The sequence below is a fragment of the Sphaerodactylus townsendi genome, linkage group LG09, assembly GCF_021028975.2.
Source record: "Sphaerodactylus townsendi isolate TG3544 linkage group LG09, MPM_Stown_v2.3, whole genome shotgun sequence".
In the NCBI taxonomy this organism is placed as follows: domain Eukaryota; kingdom Metazoa; phylum Chordata; class Lepidosauria; order Squamata; family Sphaerodactylidae; genus Sphaerodactylus; species Sphaerodactylus townsendi.
Window position 1 is genome coordinate 23,286,115 of NC_059433.1, and position 19,786 is coordinate 23,305,900.

The 19,786-nt window shown below is 46.4% G+C and overlaps 1 protein-coding gene across 1 annotated transcript in view; it reads left to right on the forward strand.

Annotated features, from left to right (window-relative positions):
• Positions 1–19,786, forward strand: part of RREB1 (ras responsive element binding protein 1) — a 165,067-nt gene that overhangs the window by 98,487 nt on the left and 46,794 nt on the right. Inside the window, 2 exon segments of the mRNA XM_048507893.1 lie at positions 1,786–1,875; positions 4,444–4,607. Of these exon segments, the coding sequence (XP_048363850.1) occupies positions 1,786–1,875; positions 4,444–4,607 (254 nt within the window).

Genomic DNA, 19,786 nt, shown 5'->3' on the forward strand with positions numbered 1-19,786 from the left:
TTTGGAGGCACACTGTGATATCTCTGTGCCGTCCTTTTTTGTGCTTATTGCCGTAAACATTGGTATGCCAGAGGTGCTACATGCATTATGAAGCAACATTAAGCATTTCTCTTTTTGCTGAAGCATTTTTCTCTTTGCTTCAATTCACAATCTTTGGTCTTGACATAATTTCCACCTGGGAATATTTCATGTAGGTTTATAGTTGTGTCTTGTAGGCTTAGGGTAAGAAAATGGTCCATGCAGGCCCACATCTAGCACAATAGCAGTATGTTTGGTTGAGTTAAATTTTCTTCAGGTTTTCTTTGTCCTCCTAGACTGCTGCTTAAGTCAGCATGGTATGTGTTTCCTCAGGCCTGTTGAAATTGGTAGGTCTTCTGAGAAGGATCTGGCTGCTCTTAACCCCTCAAGGGCCTGATCAGATAGGCACAGAGTGAGTGTGTGTGTGCGAATTGTATGGACAACTCCACTACTCATCCTGCAAAATGGTGTCTTACATTGACTATTTAAAGCAACTGGAGGAAAGAGGAGATACGGCTTATTTTCGGGGTAGGTCTTATTTTTGGGGAAACATAGTATAGAATCCTTCCCTCTCTGGAATACTCTTCACTGTTTATATGACTCTTTTGCTCGACCCCTTAATAAACCACTCCACCAGTCCTTCCAGTCTGTGTATGTTTGCTGTCACCACAACTCGCAGGCTGATCTCAGTAGCAGTTACACATCTTGACTCAACTACTCCCTTCAGAGTTGTTATGCTTTTAAACACAGTTAAGGCAGATAGTTTTAACAGCAGCAACGCTAAAGTCCAAAAGCCTCCCAGATAGTTTTGCATAAGGAGATATCCTCTTCCCTCCTGGTGACATTAATACAATTCATGCAATCAGAGTGCCGGGTTGCCTCAGCCAATCAGGTGGACTCTCTATTCCCAGGGCTCTTTGCCTCACTTTGAATGTAAACAATAATGGCTCCTGACAGACCTGTACCCATTTAAGGACATATGAGCCCTTCGGGGGAGGGCGGTATATAAGTTCAATAATATAAGTTATATTTTTGCAGTCTGTCACATCAGCTATACATGCTGGCAAAACATTAGGAGCAAAAACTACCAGACCCCGGCCACACAGCCTGGAAAACCCACAACAGCCAGTTGATTCTAGCTGTGAAAGCCTTCAACAATACAATGTTAATGTTTAACATTTACAGTGCATGCCATTTCGTTCTCTGAGGATTCCTGGGTCCCCCCAAAAAACATATTGAAGGGTCCCCAACATTGCACAATTGTAGAGTGATAATAGTGTGGTAAGGTCAGAGCTTGGCACCCCATTTGTGTTTCCTTCCAAAAATCTAAGAATCTTCTCCATTGTACAGAGGTCCTCTGGGAGACAAATCAGTGTGAAAGGGCTTCCAATCAAGGCAGCAGCTTCAAAACCACGACTGTTTCCTTTATGTTTTGGTGTAGTCAGTCTTTGCTGTTGCTGTTTTATAGATAAACATGTGCCGTACTTGTCCGGATGGCATACAGTGAAAGGCCAAATCAGAGCTAGACCCTGATGGTAGGCCCGGTAGTATTTGCACCCCACCTCTTCCATTCTACTGATGTAAGCACTGGTTACAGATTTTTAAAAAGAGCCTGCCTCCTTGAGGGTCCATTTGGATTTCCCTAGTAAGCTTATGTTGTACTATTTGTTCTTTAGCAATATGAGAGGGGTTATGGAGTTGTTGGGTTTTTTCCTTGAATTCTGCAGGCATATTTCTCAATTTTTATTTCTATTTTAACAAAAACAGGAAACAAAAGATGAGAAGTCTTCCTATATATGTCCTCTGTGTGAAAAGATTTGCACTACTCAGCATCAGCTGACCATGCATATTCGTCAGGTAAGCTGATTCTTTGATTTGTTTCTTTACGTCGTTTATACCATTCCGTTTTTCCACTGGGGACCTCAAGCTGCTTACTGCGTCATCCTATCCTCCATTTTTTTCCTCACAGCAACCCTGTGAGGTAGGCTAGACTCTTGGATTTTATGTGGAAATGTGGCTTCCAGATCTGGATTGCTCTCCCTTTCAATAAACACATTTTCTCATTAAAGCTCAGGAATTAGGTCTGCTATAATGCTTTTATCTTCATACCTTTCCTCAAGGAATGTATTCTTTGTCCTTCTGTTTCTCAGTTATGTAGTTCTCTTTCTGTAATACACTTTAAACCACTTGAGGCTTCAAGAAAACCACTTAAGCCATAAATGTTGCCTGTAGTTTCAGTGCAAACCATCCAGTCCTTTAGTTGGCTCTTTGGAAACAAGCATCACTAGGAGAGCCCACCTATAAAATATTCTGTCTCTTGTATAAAGCAGCTTTTGGAGGCATGTGTGCTGGAAACCCAGCTTCAAAGCCCCACTCTGCAGAGGCGGAGCTACCAGGGGGCGGGGTGCACATTCCACCGGGTGCACACCTGGAAGGGGGCTTGGTGGCGGAAACGCAGAGTGCGCACCAGGTGCGTTATGGCCCAGCTATATCTCTGCCATAGACACTTGCTGGGTGACCTTGGGCCAGTCATACACTCTCAGCCTCAACCCTGGCAAGTAGTTAGATGAGAGACCTCCAAGGAATACCAGGGTCCTGACTTGGAGGCAGGCAATGACAAACCATTTCTAAATGGCTCTTGCAGAAGCACTGTTTGCAAGAACTGCTGCATCTATGTGTCAGCTGTGTGTGCATCTGCCGCAACTGTATGCAATTCTCGCAGATTCTCTGCTGTTTTTTCCTCTTTTTAATTTTTTTTAGCACATGCAATTTGTGCAGATCATGGTGACCATCTTTCCTTTACCTCCTGTCAAAACTCGAACTGTTAGTGACTGTAAGGGAGAACTGGCTGGTTGCAAGCCAACATGCTCCTCAATTCTTCACATGGATTGAGTGGTATGAACCAGATCAGTAGCCTTGAAAGATTTGGTTATATGACTTACTAGGTTCCTTCTGATACACCCACAGTTCCATTTTTAGTAGAATACAGTCAATAATGAAAGGGCTTTTCTGAATGCTTCACTATTATTATTATTGTTGTTGTTGTTGTTGTTGTTGTTGTTGTTGTTAAACCGCCCCATCCCCGAGGGGCTCTGGGCGGTGTACAGCATTTAAAACAGTATAATTAAATAACATTTAAAAGCAGCGATAAAATCTCCCAATGCATTTACCAATATAGGCCCAAGGTTTAAATTTAAGTTAAAATTCAAGATGTAGGGTGGCGTCCAGCGTACCAATGATATAAAATCCCTCCCTCCCCATGATCCCTCCCTCCCCTTTTCATGCATACTAACCTCTCCTTAGGCTATATTTGAAGGCAAGGGTACCCACATTTTTCTTTCAGAACGCTGAAGACTGTTCAATTTGATTAAAGAAGGTTGTTGCTCTAGGTTGGGAAACAGGTGGGGATTTGGGGGTGGGGCTGGAGGAGGGCCCAGTTTGGGAGGGAAAGGACTCCAGCATCATATAATGCCATTCTGTTCAGCTTCCAAGCAGCCATTTTCTTCTAAAAGAGCTGATCTTGGTTATTTTGAGATCAGTTATAATTGTAGTGGTTAATAGTACCCTCTATTCCACAGAAAGATGCTAGTGGAGTTGTATATTCCTGTGCCACAGAACAAAGATGCCTGACCTCCTTTGTTACAGAATGTTCCACCAGGACCCTAGTGCCTGCCTAGCCCTTCCCCCCATCTGTTTGAAAGTAAAAATTGGTATAAATGTTCTTGTATCAAAGTACCATGTTCAATAATGTACAAAATAGTGGTTTTGACAAAGGCAGTGCATAAAAATGAATTGATTATTCTCATATTTGTTTGGGGCTGCATTCTAATATGAAAGTATTTTCTTGATCACTGCACCCCAACTGACTGAACTAGCATCCTTCAGTGGCACAGAGTATAGGATCTGAAAGACCCAGACTTGAATCCATACTCTACCACGGAAACTCAGTGGGTGACCTTGGGCTAGTACAGGGGTCTGCAACCTGTGGCTCTCCAGATGTTCATGGACTGCAATTCCCATCAGCCCCTGCCAGCATGGCCAATTGGGCATGCTGACAGGGGCTGATGCGATTTGTAGTCCATGAACATCTGGAGAGCCACAGGTTGCAGACCTCTGGGCTAGTAGCACACACTCAGCCTAACCTACCTACAGGATATTAGTTAAGATAAAACAAAGACAGACTTAGAAGCCTCTTGGTGCTCCCACTGGATGGAAAAGTAGGATATGAATCAATCATACCCTTTCTCTAACTTCTTTTGGGCTGAACCATAACCAGAGAGTTAAAAGAAGGTAACGCTGGTGTTTCTTGCTGACTACCTCTGTTGCGCTTAACCTTGTTCGGGAGGATATATTGCAAATGACTTTGACCTACCCTTGGAACTGGACAGGGAGAACTCAATGGAAATATGTTGTCGCTCTCTTTAGCACAACACTGACACTGGAGGGACAGACCATTCCTGCAGCATCTGTGGAAAGTCTTTGAGCTCAGCAAGCTCCCTGGATCGCCACATGCTTGTGCATTCAGGGGAAAGGCCTTATAAATGCTCGGTGTGTGATCAGTCGTTCACTACCAATGGAAACATGCACAGGTAAGAAGAGCTATTGCGGAAGATGCAAAAGTGTGTGTGCACGTGCTGTGTGCATGATTTAATCTGGGCCCCCCCAACCTTGTGAGTCTTCAGGCACGTTTGGGATTCTGACATGGCGTGATGGGCGCAGCCACAAGAGGGATGCCACACAATAGCTGCTGGAGGAGGTGGAGCCAGCCACAAAAATGATTGCCACAACCTTAACTTCAGGGCTGTAGCTTAAGTTCAGTAACATAGTGCAGATCCTGGTGCTGTGGTGGCAGCTGCTACTAAAGCAACATTTTTAAAAATTTGCATAGCTGATCAAAAAACTCGTTGGGCAGAAGCCCAACCTGGGCCCGCCCACTGCCTAAAAATACTTGGCAGGTGCCAGAAAAGGTGTCACAAAAAGTGGTGCCTGTAGGCACCCACCGTTAGGGACAGCCTGGTTTAGTTCATGTCCTGTATCCCACTTCATGATGACAGCTATGATATGGATGACAGCTATGTTTGTGACAATCCATTGCAGTGAGTCATTGCTCGCTGGGGCAGCTTGTGAGATTGTGGGAGCTTTGAGGGCGCCTGTCTGGGCAGGTGGAGGTCTGTTTTGTCCTATATATTGGAGGTTTCTTTCCCAGCAAGTTTTGTTTTAGCACCTCTGCTTTGCAGTACTATAATGCACATCTTCCCCCAGTTGAATTTTGTCCTGTCTTTGGGATTTCCTCGATGGTTCAGATGCCTGCATTAGAAAACAGCACATGCTTTTTTGAACAACTTTATCTGTAGCTGTCATTGTGCACACCCGGGCAACCGGCCTCCAGAGACTCTGGTGGCTCCTAAGAAACTGAACGTTGCTGTCAGATAATATTATCATGCCCCCAAAATGAAACCGCACCTGCAAGATGGTTCTTTCATGTGAAACCGCTTCTCTGCCTTGAAAATCCTGCCATGATCAGAAACCTGCTGTCAAAGTTGAGCAGGTGGAATGGAAAAATAGGCGGCTGCTGTAATATTTTATCCTTCATTGATTTGGTGCATTTTCTGATCCAGAAGTATGTGTTGCTGTTTTCTTTGTCACGCATTGTGTCATTCTTTAGATGCCCCTCCAGATCTTTGGTTCACACAGATGTGTGAAATCTGGAACCAGTTTTCCCCCCAGTGTATTTGGTGCACCAATGTAGAAAGTATTCATTCTTTGCTTGCATCGTTTGTGGGCAATATCTTTTCGCTGTTTGAAAATTCAGGTCTAAACCTCAGCCTGCAAACTTTTTATCAGTTCAGAAGTTTATAATCCTAATTCTTGAGAAGAAGGGCTACAGCACTTCACAGATGCGAGGAGTGGGTGGGTTGCAAGTGAGCCAAGTATCCCTCCAGTAAAGGATGTGTCATACAATGCAGAGGGTTAGGTTGTTCGTAAACAAGTTCCTTAATTATTGCCAGGTTTTACGTTATTTGATGTCTTTAGGTAGGTTTTCAGTCATGATGTTTGAAAGCTCAGCTTTAAAGGAGGTTAATACCGTGTTTCCCCGAAAATAAGACAGTGTCTTATATTAATTTTTGCTCCCAAAGATGCGCTATGCCTTATTTTCAGGGGATGTCTTATTTTTCTGTGTTCTGTTTGTCGGGCATGCTTCCAAACAAAAACTTTGCTACGTCTTACTTTTGGGGGATGCCTTATATTTCGCACTTCATCAAAACCTCTACTACGTCTTATTTTCCGGGGATGTCTTATATTCAGGGAAACAGGGTATGCTGGACAGGTAAGCAGTATTCCCAGTGGCATACCTGAAGGAAGTGTTGCCCCAGGGGCAAGTACTGATTGTACCCCTCCCTCCCAGTTGAGGTGGGTGAGCGAGCGGCAAGGGGCGAGCAGGGGTGGGTGAGTGACGAGCAAGGTGGGCAAGCAGCAGTGGGCGAGTGGTGGACAGGCAGCCAAATGTGCCCCCCACGTGACCCAGGTGAGCGGCGCCTGCCTGATGCCCTCCTAGATGTGCCATTGAATATGCTTGTATTTTAGTTTCCTTTTTTCCCTAAGAAAAGAAACCAAATGCTATGCTGAGATGACTAAAATTGTCTGCCCAAGCTCACAATTCAAACTGCAATGTATCCAAATGTTTCTTTGACTATTTTGTGTTGTATTTTGAACTTTTTTGGAATTTATCAAGGATGCCAGTCTGATGGTAAGGGCAGAGAGGATTACGATGGTGGAGATGTAGAAAGCCAGCCTCGCCTTCCTACATAAAACCTTAAGTAGAGCTCATGATATTGGAGCAAAGGTTCCTCTGGGCTTGATCCAGGTACCTCTGAGAATCTTCAGGAGCCACGTGGCATAGTGGTTAAGTGCTTGCACTGCCACTCACACGGTCAGCAGTTCGAGCCCCCTGTGGGTTAGATATCCTGGCAGCTGGCTCATGGCCAACTCAGCCATCCATCCATTTCTTGGTTGGTAAATGAGTACCTAGCTCATAGCTAGGGGATAAAGAATAGCTGGGGAAAGCAATAGCAAACTACCCCACAAAAACAGCTTGCCTATAAAATCACTGCTCACAGTGGTACCCCAGGGTCGAACACGACTGAAGGGGAAACTTTACCTTTTACCTCTGAGAAACCCAGGGGAAAGGAGTGCAGGCAACAGCGCTCCATTATTTGCCCCACCTCTTGTCCCAAACATTCCTTTGGGCTGTACAGCTGCTTGTGGGTTGCATGCAAAAGTGCTGTTGTTTCAACATATCGGCAGTCACCCTTTTGAGATGGCGACGGGCACTTTCTGCCAATTTTCTCCCTCTTGTTTTCCCACACACTGTTCCTGAGGTTCCCTCTCTCTACCCCCTGCCCCCAACTTCCCCCAAGAGAAGAATTTTAGGTACTCAGAGTTGCAGTAGGATTGAGAGGAAGGCCTAGTCTACCAGTTTTACTCCATTAAGTAGTTTGGATCCATCCCCAATAATTGTCCAGTTTTGAAACCCTTCAGGCACAGAAGGCATCACTGTAGACATAAGAACATAAGAACTGGCCTGCTGGATCAGACCAGAGTCCATCTAGTCCAGCACTCTGCTACTCGCAGTGGCCCACCAGGTGCCATTGAGAGCTCACATGCAGGATGTGAAAGCAATGGCCTTCTGCGGCTGTTGCTCCCGAGCACCTGGTCTGCTAAGGCATTTGCAATCTGAGATCAAGGCAGATCAAGACTGGTAGCCATAGATCGACTTCTCCTCCATAAATCTGTCCAAGCCCTTTTTAAAGCCATCCAGGTTAGTGGCCATCACCACCTCCTGTGGCAGACTTTGAAAAGCAAACTGTATTGTTGGCTGTAATGATAATTTCACTTCAGTAGGAACATCCAGGTTTAGCAGGAAAGTGACCCTGTGAAATAGGTGTAGGCAGAGGACTCATTCATTTCCTGTTGTGGTTTTTTCAGTTCTGTATCACAGGTTCAGTATCTGGAGAACAGCAGGAATCACTCAGTGTGAGCAGTCGTTGCTTCCAGCCATGCAGTTCAAGATACACTGAGCGTGATGATTGGGTTGGCCGGACTGTTGCTTGTCAGCTGTGCTGGGCTGCGCATCTGATCCCTGAATCCAGCTTTCTTCAGACACTCTCTGGTTCAGGGGATGACGGCTTGCAAAACGGACCAGGCCGCCAGATGCCCTTTGCCTCCATCATTAACCTCCCCTCATACTGACCTCTTCCCTGGTCAGCGGAGGAGAATGTTTTGGCATGTCGCTTTCTGAGTGGAGAAACTTGGATTGTAAACTTGGAAGTTGCTGTGCTCACCCTCTGTGATGCTTTTGCAAGGCCCAAATCTTGGCCAGCTTTAGTGTTACCAGTTCATAGTGATCCCTAATGATAGAAGTGAAGACTGGAAAAGGGAAATACGTGTAATCGTTCTCGGGTCCCTTTGCCTGGTACAACCTTCGTTGGCAACTCTCCCGTGTTCTTAAGGTTTGCTGAGTTTGGAGTGAAAGTTCCAAGCAAGCTGCCGGGACCCTCATTCCTTTTAAATCCCGAGGGGCCTGCAGAATTCTCATAGGGCCCAGAGCACGGTGGTAGCTTTTCTCATGTGCTCTGTTGGCCGAAGTGAGCATCGAGCAGGTTTGCATTTTCCTCCTGTATGCAAAGCCAGTGCCAGAAGGGATCCCATTCCCTTGAGAAAACAGTGAGCTTATCCTGAATCAAGAAAAGGTGGAGTTGTATTTGCAAGCTGTCACAGTTGAGTCATATGTGTAAGGGCATGTCTGCACCGCAAATACAAACGTGCCATGGCTTCCTTTCCAAGAAATCTTTTGGAACGGTGCTTCTAGGAGAAGACTGCTCTTTGGAAAATCTTTTCAGTATCCTCTCCATAATGGCCAGAGCTGCTTGTTTGAGCACCTGTGACCACTGCAGTCTAATTTTGACCATTTCTCTGAGCATCAGAAGGATTCACTAATTATGGGGGGTCTAGTATCTCCTGATTTTCACTAAAATTTCCACTGATTTTCCACTAAAAAAACATGAAACCCTCACATTCTAACTTTTGGTTCTTATATAGGGGCTCTGCTTCAGCTCATTGCACCGTGAAGAACAGGCAAACATTTAACACTACTTAGTTATCTTTGCCATGTATCCTGACCCCAGTTCTGGCTCCTTCATTGCCACAGTGCCTGGCGTGACGATCGGGCAGGGAAATACGTCTTTTGGAGTTTCAGTTTATCTAAAGAAGCTTCAGTACTGAGAATTGGATATTTTTGTGAGGAAGAGACCCAGCAAGTCATCATGGGAGCCAGTGCTTCATTAGTATAGTAATTTTCTGAATGCAGGATGTACTTCAGCTCTGCAGTGTTCCACATTGGGATCTCCTTGTAGACCAGGGGTCTGCAACCTGCCATGCTGGCAGGGGCTGATGGGAATTGTAGTCCATGAACATCTGGAGAGCCACAGGTTGCAGACCCCTGTTGCAGACCTTATGGCAGTGGTGGCGAACCTTTGGCACTCCAGATGTTATGGACTACAATTCCCATCAGCCCCTGCCAGCATGGCCAATTGGCCTTATGGAGATGTGGAAGATAACTGCTGCTGAAACCTTCAGACTGCTCCTGCTTGGGGTCGTTGGGTTAAAGAAAGTCAGCGTTTCTGTCTACTGTTGTTTGTTCCTGATTTCCATTCTCATCTTTATCCAATGGCAACTGAGTGTGTTTTACTGTGTCAGGCTGTATACAAAGGTCCAGTGGGAAGAGCTTGCAGTGCTGCTGGCCTCCCCTACACCTCTGAAGAGGACCACATGGTCATAATTTTAATGCTGTAATAACGTAATTAATTCTGTTACCTTTCCCCTTCCTTTTCCCTACCCTAGCTGCATATTAAGGTAACACTGACAGCTGCATTTCAAGCGCAAACAGACCAAATTTTAATGTTTTCATCTCTGAGGAGTTGCAGACATGCTAACAGGCCACCAGAGAGAAGCCATTAAAATCCTATTAATGTTGCCAGTTGCAGAACAGAGGCCTTCTGGGCATTGCCAACTCTCTGCCAGAGTATTAAAGATCCAGCGTGTGCTACTCTGATGCCACATCTTCCATTTGGAATCACTTTCTTTGGAAAGGAACCCTGCTTGGGAGGGAAGTAGTATTGCACAGTTTCCTACTCTTTTAGAAGAGTTTGGATTTATACCCCCCACCCCTTTCTCTCCTGTAAGGAGACTCAAAGGGGCTTACAGTCTCCTTTTCCTTCTCCCCCCCCCCCCCAAACAACACCCTGTGAGATGGGTGGGGCTGAGACAGCTCCGAAGAGCTGTGACCAGCTGGTGTGTGTTGGAGTGCACAGGCTAATCTGGTTCACCAGATAAGCCTCCACAGCTCAAGTGGCAGAGCAGGGACTCAAACCCGGTTCTCCAGATTAGAGCGCACCTGCTCTTAGCCACTACACCATGCTGGCTTTTAAAGAATAATATTCAAAGGTGGCTGTGAAAAGGGGTGGGGAGGGGATGGGGTTTTTATGACCCTGTCGGTTTGTGAATGGCATTCTTCATGATCCCGTTGGTCAATGTAATATTTTATTTACTTCGTTTGTACTCTACCATTCTTCTTCATTTTATCCTCAAAACACCCCTGCGAGGAAACTTGAGCTGAAGCTTCTATGGCAGAGCGGGGATTCAAAACAGCCTCTCCAACATCCTAGTCTGACACTAGTTCTTACACCTGCCAATCTTCTGATATATGCGCTTAATAAATATTTAACCAGTTTTTAATGATAGGTCGAAACCAGGGATCTTCAAACTATGGCCCTCCAGATGTTCATGGACTACAATTCCCATCAGCCCTGCCACTTGGCCATGCTGGCAGAGGCTCATGGGAATTGTAGTCCATGAACCTCTGGAGGGCCATAGTTTGAAGACCCCTGGTCTAAACCCTTCCCCCACATATGTATGAGCACAGATGTGATCTCCCAGGTACCCTGAAATCATCTTTAAAGAAAGTAGTCATTCTATTCCTACATGGTACATTTTTGTGTGATTTTCTGTTCTCAACTTAATCTTTATAATCTTGTTGGCAAACGGGTTTAGACATGAGCTAGCTGCTGTGAACTCTTGTTTCTGTCTCGTTAGTCACCCCGTCGGTTCCTTCCCTGATCCTTGAATATGAGGTGTTTTACGGGCATAATCCACCGGAAGTGTCTTCTGTACAAGCTCGGTTGTAACGGGAGCGCCACCAAAGCATTACTGTTCTCCTGCATATTCACTTTGATTGTGCTTGCACAGGAAGTCTTTTCAGTGGATTTGGACCCTTGGGTGTGTCTTGAATTACTCACAGCTACTGACCTGTTTAGACTTCTTTTGTCGTCATCCTCGATTCCAAGTTCTCCTGTGCTCACCACATGTCTGAATCCGCCTGTTGTGCCAAATCAGCAGCAGAGTTCGAACAGAACGTTCTTTTCAAATTACTACTCTACGCAATTCTGGCTGGGCTGTTTCGTGGCATTGTACTTTGGCTGCTTCGCTCTGTGTGTTCTGACTTTGGGTTCTTGCTGACTAGATGTAAGCGCTGCTTTCCCATCTGGTTTCTAGCAGTTTTGTTAAGTGATCTCCTCTTCGCTGTACAGCGTTTTCCACTACAAGTACTTGTTTTAGGATCTGCCCAGAGAGACGGGGCCAAAACTGGAAATCCCAGAGAAGAGTTCACGTTATAGCAGAATTCATCTGAGTCCTACAATATCTTCCTCAATGCAGAAGTGGGAAATAGTTTGGGGTCTTATGTCTAGCGCTCTGTGTATAAGAGACAGATATGCTCCTGCATTCTGATCTCTCTGTGAATGCCAATACAAGCAGAATTCTTGCCTGTAACCTCCCTTCAGCTGACCAGCTGTACTCCGTTCACCACACAGATCCCTTTTCCTTTGTAAATCTAGCTTTCCATCCTAGGTAGATCCCTTGCATCTCAAAAGATTACCAGTCCAATCCTGTACTGTGCTGCTGGGGTTGACGTCAGCCAGTTTGCTGGGGCAGCACCTGCTGTTTGAACTGTTGGTACATCGTATTGTTGAAGGCTCCGATCCTCTGATGATGCCAGTCAAAGATGCAGGCGAAACGTCAGGAGAGAATGCTGCTAGAACACGGCCATACAGCCTGGAAACCACACAGCACCCCACTGTTGGTACATCCTTAATGTGATCCAGAAGTTCTGGAGTTGAGGGAAATGTTCCTGAAGGATCACAAACGGAGGGCTTCATTTTTGCTTCTGTTTTTGTGCCGTCAAGTCACAACTGACTTCTGGTGACCCTGTAGGGTTTTCAAGGCGCAAGAAGTTGGGAGGGGATTTGCCATTGTCAGTCTCCCATATAAATACTAGCCAGGGTCAGGGCTGAGATTGTGTGACTGGGCCAAGTTCACCCAGCATGGATGAGCTGAAAGATGGCGGGGTGGGGCAAGTTGAGATCGGCTAGATCATGAAGAACAGAACTGTGTGGCTTAGTCAGAGATGCTGGCGTAGAATCTTGCTTCAGGCCTGACTTGCCTGTAATGCAGTCATGTAGTTCAGCACTCCTTGGATTGTACAACTTAAACTGTGTTTTGGAGGAATCTCATGTATTAATTGAAAGGAGAAAACCAAAGGAAGTTATGCGTCATCAGAGGGATGGCTGTTGTACCATATGGTTGTTGTACCATACGGTTCTTCTGTGAATTGGGCCTTGAGCATCAAGTTGCACATCTCTTTTATGATAAGGGCTTAAGTTGCAAAGCTGTGTCTTATCAAGTTTCCTATAACTAAAATTCTCCCTCGGAGCTGGAGGACATCTTTCTAGGTAATTCTCACCATTCACCAGGGAGGCAGGAACAAGATCTTTGTGTGTCTTGTAACCTGTGGTAATTACCCAGAACACTCCAGTTATTTTCCTGCTTCAGGGGAGAGCAATATCTAGTTGTCTGCACTACAGAGAAAAATAGATCTTTTCCTTTCACTTTTATCTTCGTATTTTCTTCCTTTTGTTCTTGTGCTGTTCCTTTGGTTTTTCCTCCCTATCAATTCCTGTTATTTTTTCCTCATTGCAAGCGTGAGTGACCTTTTTGTATAGTCCCCTTTTGTGTGGAATCCAGAAGAAAGGTCCAGAACCATCAGTGCGATTTTTCACAGTTCCTAAGAGGAATGGGGACTGGCGTGCAATCTGGGTCTTGATGTCCTTGCATCAGTTCATAAAGCTGCCCTACCTTAGCATGGAGACTCTCTGTTCTATTGCTGATTCCCTGCAACCAAAGGAGTTTCTAACTTCTATTGAGTTCACGGAAGAGTACCTGCATTTTGCCAATTTTGCCAAGCCATCTTTGGCTCCTGAGGTTTTTTTGGGAGGACAGCTATCACATTCAGTACAAAGCCATGCCAGTTGGCCTCTGTGTGGCTCCTCAAGGGTTTGGAAGCTGTTGGTCAACCTACTGGCCCTCCTTCGAGGACGTGGGATCCACAAACATCCTTATCTGGCCAACCTTCTGGTCCGGTCACACTCTTTTCAACAAGTGATACGTCAACACCCAAATGACCTCACAATGTCTGGAGCAGCACAGATTCTTGGTGGATCACTCCATCTGCTCATTACATCCGGTTCAATCTGAGAAACATTCAGGAGTCATTATTGTCACTCTTGCAGTGGCGTATTGCCCTTGGGGACGGGGTGTGTGTGTGTGTCGACCCCGGGCGCAACGGCTGGGTGTGTGTGTGTTCAAAATCGGCCCCACTTCCCTCCTCCCCTGCACCAACCTGGCTTGGAAGCCTAGCAGAGGGAGGGGAGGGAGGGGGAGGGGTAGCATGCAAAGGGAGGGAGGGGGCCCGGCATCTGGACATGGCCCACTCACCCTAGCAGAAGGAGAGGGAGGGGTGGCATGCAAGGGAAGGGGAGGGAGGGGAATGAGTGAGTGAATGGTGGCATGCAAGGGAGGGAAGGGGGAGGGAGGAGTGGCATGCAAGGGGAGGGGACCCAGCATCTGGACCTGCCCCGCTCACCCTAGTGGAGGGAGTGGGAAGGGAGGGAGGGGGCCTGGCATCTGGACCTGGCCCACCCACCCTAGTAGAGGGAGGGGAGGGGAGTAAGGGGTGGCATGCAAGGGAGGGAAGGGGAGGGGGCCCGGCATCTGGACCTGCCCCCCCACCCTAGCAGGGGGAGGGGGAGGAGGGGTGGCATACAAGGGAAGGGGAGGGAGTGAGGGGTGGCATGCAAGGGAGGGAAGGGGAGGGGTCCCGGCATCTGGACGTGGCCCACCCACCCTAGTGGAGGGAGGGGGAGGGGAAGGGGAAGGGGAAGAGTGGCATGCAAGGGAGGGAGGGGGTTAGGGTGGTTGGCGTAGGGGAGGTGCCTAAAGATGGAGTCGGCCTGCTGCCACGGTGCCCATCCAAGCCACCTCTTTCCCTCCCCAGGTCTGCGGGGCTCGGGGGCGCTGCTGGCCTGCTGCTGCTGCGGTGCCCATCCAAGGTGTCCCCAAGCCCCGCCCATGAGCATGGGGGACACACGCCCAGAGTAGGTGTTGTCCCCAGGCGCCATTCCCCCTCCACATACACCTCTGCACTAGTGTGGTGTTCCAGAGATTTAAAGTCAAATGGGAAAGACCATTAACAGTGTAGCAGTACCCTGGTTTTGGTGATTGCATTGACAGAGCAATTAATCAACACATTAAACTAAGCATGGGGCATGTGAATAGCCCTGAGGCACTTGGTATTTCTCTCAAGCTCTTCTCAGGAAGAATCCTAAGAATGTTGGTTTGTAGTGCTCAGGGTGACTCAGATAAGGCTTCTAGACTAAGTTATTTCTCTTGGAAGCTCAAAATACATGTAAAAAGTCATTCTAGTTGTCTTCTGTAAAATAATGGAAAGGGTCAAGTACCTTCTAAAGCTCCTGTCCAAAGGCTGAATCCTTTGTGATTTTTATTTATTTATTTGTTCGTTTGTTCGTTCGTTCGTTGGTTCGTTTGTTCGATAAACCGCCCTACCCCTGAAGGGCTCAGGGCGGTGTACAACAGCAAATAACAAGACAATAAAACAAATCGAATAGCCCCAATTAAAACAATACAAAACCTTAAAACTATTAAAACTATAGCAGCAGTAACCTACAAAAAATGAATGATAATAAAAGGCGTCTGGGATCAAACCCCAGTGGACAAACCCTGGGCGGGAGGGGGTAGGCAGATGGTCAGATAATTAGCCAGTGCGCGGGCAACAAAAGAAGGGCGGGCTCAGCGGCCGGATTCATGTACATTTCAAAGCTGACTTGTTAGTAGAAGCTACTGATCCTGTCTCTTAGCAAGAGGCAGACACTTGAGTGGTGCTTTCAAAGAGATGCTAAGAACATTGGTGGATATTTCTTTTTGATCGGCGTCCCAGGTCCACCCACATTCTGTTGGTGTAAAAGGAAGATGGGGTTTCCTTTAACTATTAGAAATAGGGTTACTGGGGATCAACGGACTGGTGCACACAGATATGGGTCAGGATCTCTAGTAAGGAGAAGAAGTGAGTGAAAATAATGAAAAGGCTGGCTGGATCCAGCTCCACTCCTGCTACCACCTAGTAGGAACATAGATCTCTGTGCATGCGCATTATGTAAAACATATTTAAAAATTCACGTGTTTCCCTAGGAGACCTCAGAGACTATTTTCATACATTGTTACTGCAGCGTATGCTGGGTTTGCCATTGGAAGTGCATCTGACAGGCAATAACAGCAAACGTTGGCTCCTTAATCTGCACAGTATGCGTGCGATAAATACGTGCAACCACAACGTTGTCCTTACTTGCTTAGGAATAGGTGTGCACCTTAAAAGAAACGAATATGCAAATAACTGAAAGATCAGCCTTGTTGTGTTGGTATGCGCAGTGTAACAAGGAATGAGAGACATACAAGTCGCATTTATGGGCATGCCATTCTTTGTCCACTACTGTGGACAATATTTGGCTTTTTTTGCATCGGCTGGGGTTAAATGCTTACACTTCCTTGTGTAGCGCGACACACAGAATTCACCAAACATCCCTCTCTTCCCCCTCTTCTTTTAAACACTGAAAGCCAATAGCTGGCAGAATTGGATGAGAGTTTTCCAGCAAGTTGCAAGACACCAAGGATGGGGTGACTGGCAGTTCACTTTCCACCCCATATGCTTAAGTGTTTCTTTGTCTTCACTTCTCTCTTTTAAAAACGGTGACAGTTTCTTGGTCTTGCTTAAAAGGGAGCTGACAAGAAAGGTACATTCTGATATTTGCTCATTCTTGCATGCCAAACTCGAACAGGTTGGGCAAGTTGTGTGTGTTGGTGGGTGGGGGGGAAGGAGTTTGTTCAGCCACATGTCAAAGTAGAATTCAAGCAGCTCCCAGCACAGTCAAGAGAAGCATATTCAAATTTGGACTTCCCCATCGCCATTGTCTTGTCATTTCTTGTACTTCCTTGTGAAAAGTAAATGGATTTTTATGGAGTACATTACTTAACCATAGATTGTATTGATGAGCAGTTCAAGCAATGATACATAACGTGCCCCGGGTGCTGCACCCCCAATGTGCTGCCCCTGGGACAAATCCCCCACCACCACCGCACAGCACAGAAGAAGAAGAAGAAGAAGAGTTTGGATTTATATCCCTCCTTTCTCTCCTGCAGGAGACTCAAAGGGGCTTACAATCTCCTTGCCCTTCCCCCCTCACAACAAACACCCTGTGAGGTGGGTGGGGCTGAGAGAGCTCCGAGAAGCTGTGACTAGCCCATGGTCACCCACCTGGCGTGTGTGGGAGTGTACAGGCTAATCTGAATTCCCCAGATAAGCCTCCACAGCTCAGGCAGCCGAGCTGGGAATCAAACCCGGTTCCTCCAGATTAGATACACGAACTCTTAACCTCCTACGCCACTGCTGCTCCTTTTTTGCCTGGGAGAAGACTGCCCATTTTGCAAAGGACGTCGCTTCTCCTACTGCCATCCAAACACCTCTGTTTCAGGGGTGAGAATGACCCCCCCCCCAATGCACCCCACCATGTGACCCAAGTGAATGGCTCCCGGGTCATTTGCCCCTTGTGGTCTCCTTTAGATACGCCATTGAACTTCATTGTGTTTCAGGGTACATCCTTTATACTGAATGTGATACATCTGATACACTTCAAGCCTCCCCACACTGCTGGGAAACCTCTTGGGTGGGGGTGGGGGTGGGGGTGGGGTGGCTGGGTGCAGCCACTGCTGGGTGCCTTGCTTGTGGATGGGGCTGTCTGGCAGAAAAAATGAAACATTCAGATATAGGATGGGTGACATCTGGCTTGACAACAGCACGTGTGAAAGATGGTGTAGTGTAGATTCCCATCAGCCCCTACCAGCATGGCCAATTGACCATGTTGGCAGGGGCTGATGGGAATTGTAGTCCATAACATCTGGAGTGCCAAAGGTTCGCCACCACTGGTGTAGTGGTTAAGAGCAGGTGGTGTAGTGGTTAAGAGCAGGCGGATTCTAATCTGGAGAACCGGTTTTGATTCCCTACTCCTCCACCTGAATGGCAGAGGTTTATCTGGTGAACCAGATGTGTTACCACACTCCTACATTCTTGCTGGGTTACCTTGGGCTAGGCACAGTTCTTCAGAACTCTCTCAGCCCCACTTACATCTCAAGGTGTCCGTTGTGGAGCGAGAAAGGGAAAGGAGTTTGTAGGCCACCTTGAGTCTTCTTACAGGACAGAAAGGTGGGGTATAAATCCAAACTCTTCTTTCTCTGGGAGTCTTCGTAGACCACAAACCAAACATGAGTCAGCAGTGTGATGTGGCAGTCCAGAAAGCCAGTCAATGGAATTCTGGGCTGCATCGATAAGCGTGTAGTGTCTAGATAGAGGGACAGAATAGTATCTCTCTATTCTGCATTGGTCTGACCTCACCTGGAATATTGTGGCCTGCAATTCAAGAAGGTTATTGGCAAGGTGGAATGGGTCTAGAGGAGGTTGACCAAAATGGTAAAAGGTGCAGAATCTATACCCTACGAGGAGAGACTTAGGTATTTTAGCTGGGTATGTTTCGTTAGGAGAAGAGAAAATTGAGGAGTGACATGATAGCCATGTTTAAATATTTGAAGGTGTGTCATGTTGAAGATGGAGCAAGTTTGTTTTCTGCTGCTCCAGAGACTAGGACAATAGATTAAAGGTACAGGAAAAGAGATTTCACCTAAGCATTAGGAAGGACTTCCTGGTGGTAAGGACTATTGGACAGTGGAATACACTGCCTTGGAGTGTGGTGGAGTCTCCTTTGAGGTTTTTGAACAGAGGCCATCTGTCAGGAGTGGTTGATTACATAAGAACATAAAAACTAGCCTGCTGGATCAGACCAGAGTCCATCTAGTCCAGCATTCTGCTACTCGCAGTGGCCCACCAGGTGCCTTTGGGAGCTCACATGCAGGATGTGAAAGCAATGGCCTGCTGCTGCTGCTGCTGCTGCTCCTGAGCACCTGGTCTGCTAAGGCATTTGCAATCTCAGTTCAAGGAGGATCAAGATTGGTAGCCATAGATCGACTTCTCCTCCATAAATCTGTCCAAGCCCTTTTTAAAGCTATCCAGGTTAGTGGCCATCACCACCTCCTGTGGCAGCATATTCCAAACACCAATCACACGTTGCGTGCAGAAGTGTTTCCTTTTATTAGTCCTAATTCTTCCCCCCAGCATTTTCAATTGATTGTTTCTAACCCCTGCCTTCACAGGCAAAGCAGATGTTGACTAGAGACAGGGCCTTTTTGTGGTGGCACCTCAGCTGTGGAAAACCCTTCCCTCTGAGTCTTTCCTGGCACATTCACTACTCTTTCGAGTACAGGACAAAAAAAAGTTCTTTTTCTGCTGGTCTTTAAGTAAGGGTTGGTTTTAATGGCTGGTTTAGTCTGAAAGTGGTTTATAAAATTTTATTTTAAGCTGCTTAATGCTATGGGTTTTCCTCTCTGTCTGGTTTTTTAATTCTCCCTTTTAATCAATCAATTGCATGTTGTGTTTTTTGTTATGTTTTATTTTGCAAGCTGCCGTCAGCGGTTTTCCTAGAGAGGTGGCGAAAATGTTCCAAACAAGTAATTTAATTTGCACATTCTTAAACTTCCTTCGGAATTTCATATTGCAGGGTAGAGGGGAAGACTGTTTGTTTTATTCATGTTGGTTACTGTAGATAAGACACAAAGCCAGCGCAATCTAGGCAGGGCATCATTTTTGGCATGTCTGTTGCTGTGTCTCTGTTGGTTTTGTGCATGCGGCTCGGTGTGTTTTGTGTTCAGCCTTCCAATTATTTGCAGAGATGGAAGGAAAGAGCCGCGGCGCTTTGCAGTTGTCCTCCATTCCCGTGTCAGTACTGCAAAGTGGCAGAGCAAAAGAACAGTCCCCCTTTTTGTTCTAGAATCTCTGGTATTGCGAGTCAATTAATCTTTCGCCCCACCCTTACGGGAGAGGAGAGAGACTTGCTGACCTTGTCAAGCAAATAAGCCAGTTCAGTGTGCTAGATCGTCCCCCCCTCCCCACCTTATTTTACTGAACTTCTGCTCGCTTAGAAAGTAATATCAAATAGTAATGTGCTGGTAACAGTGGTTGTATTCCGACACAAACAAATCGAAGTATTTCCTCTGGTTGTTACAGTTCTTCTTCACCTGTTAACCATTTGCATGCATAGTCAGGTTTTTGTTAGAATAATCGATTATTACTGCAGTTGTGGACTCAGGATTCCCATGTGGATTGCAGGCATGTTGGGGTGCTGTGTGGTTTCCAGGCTGT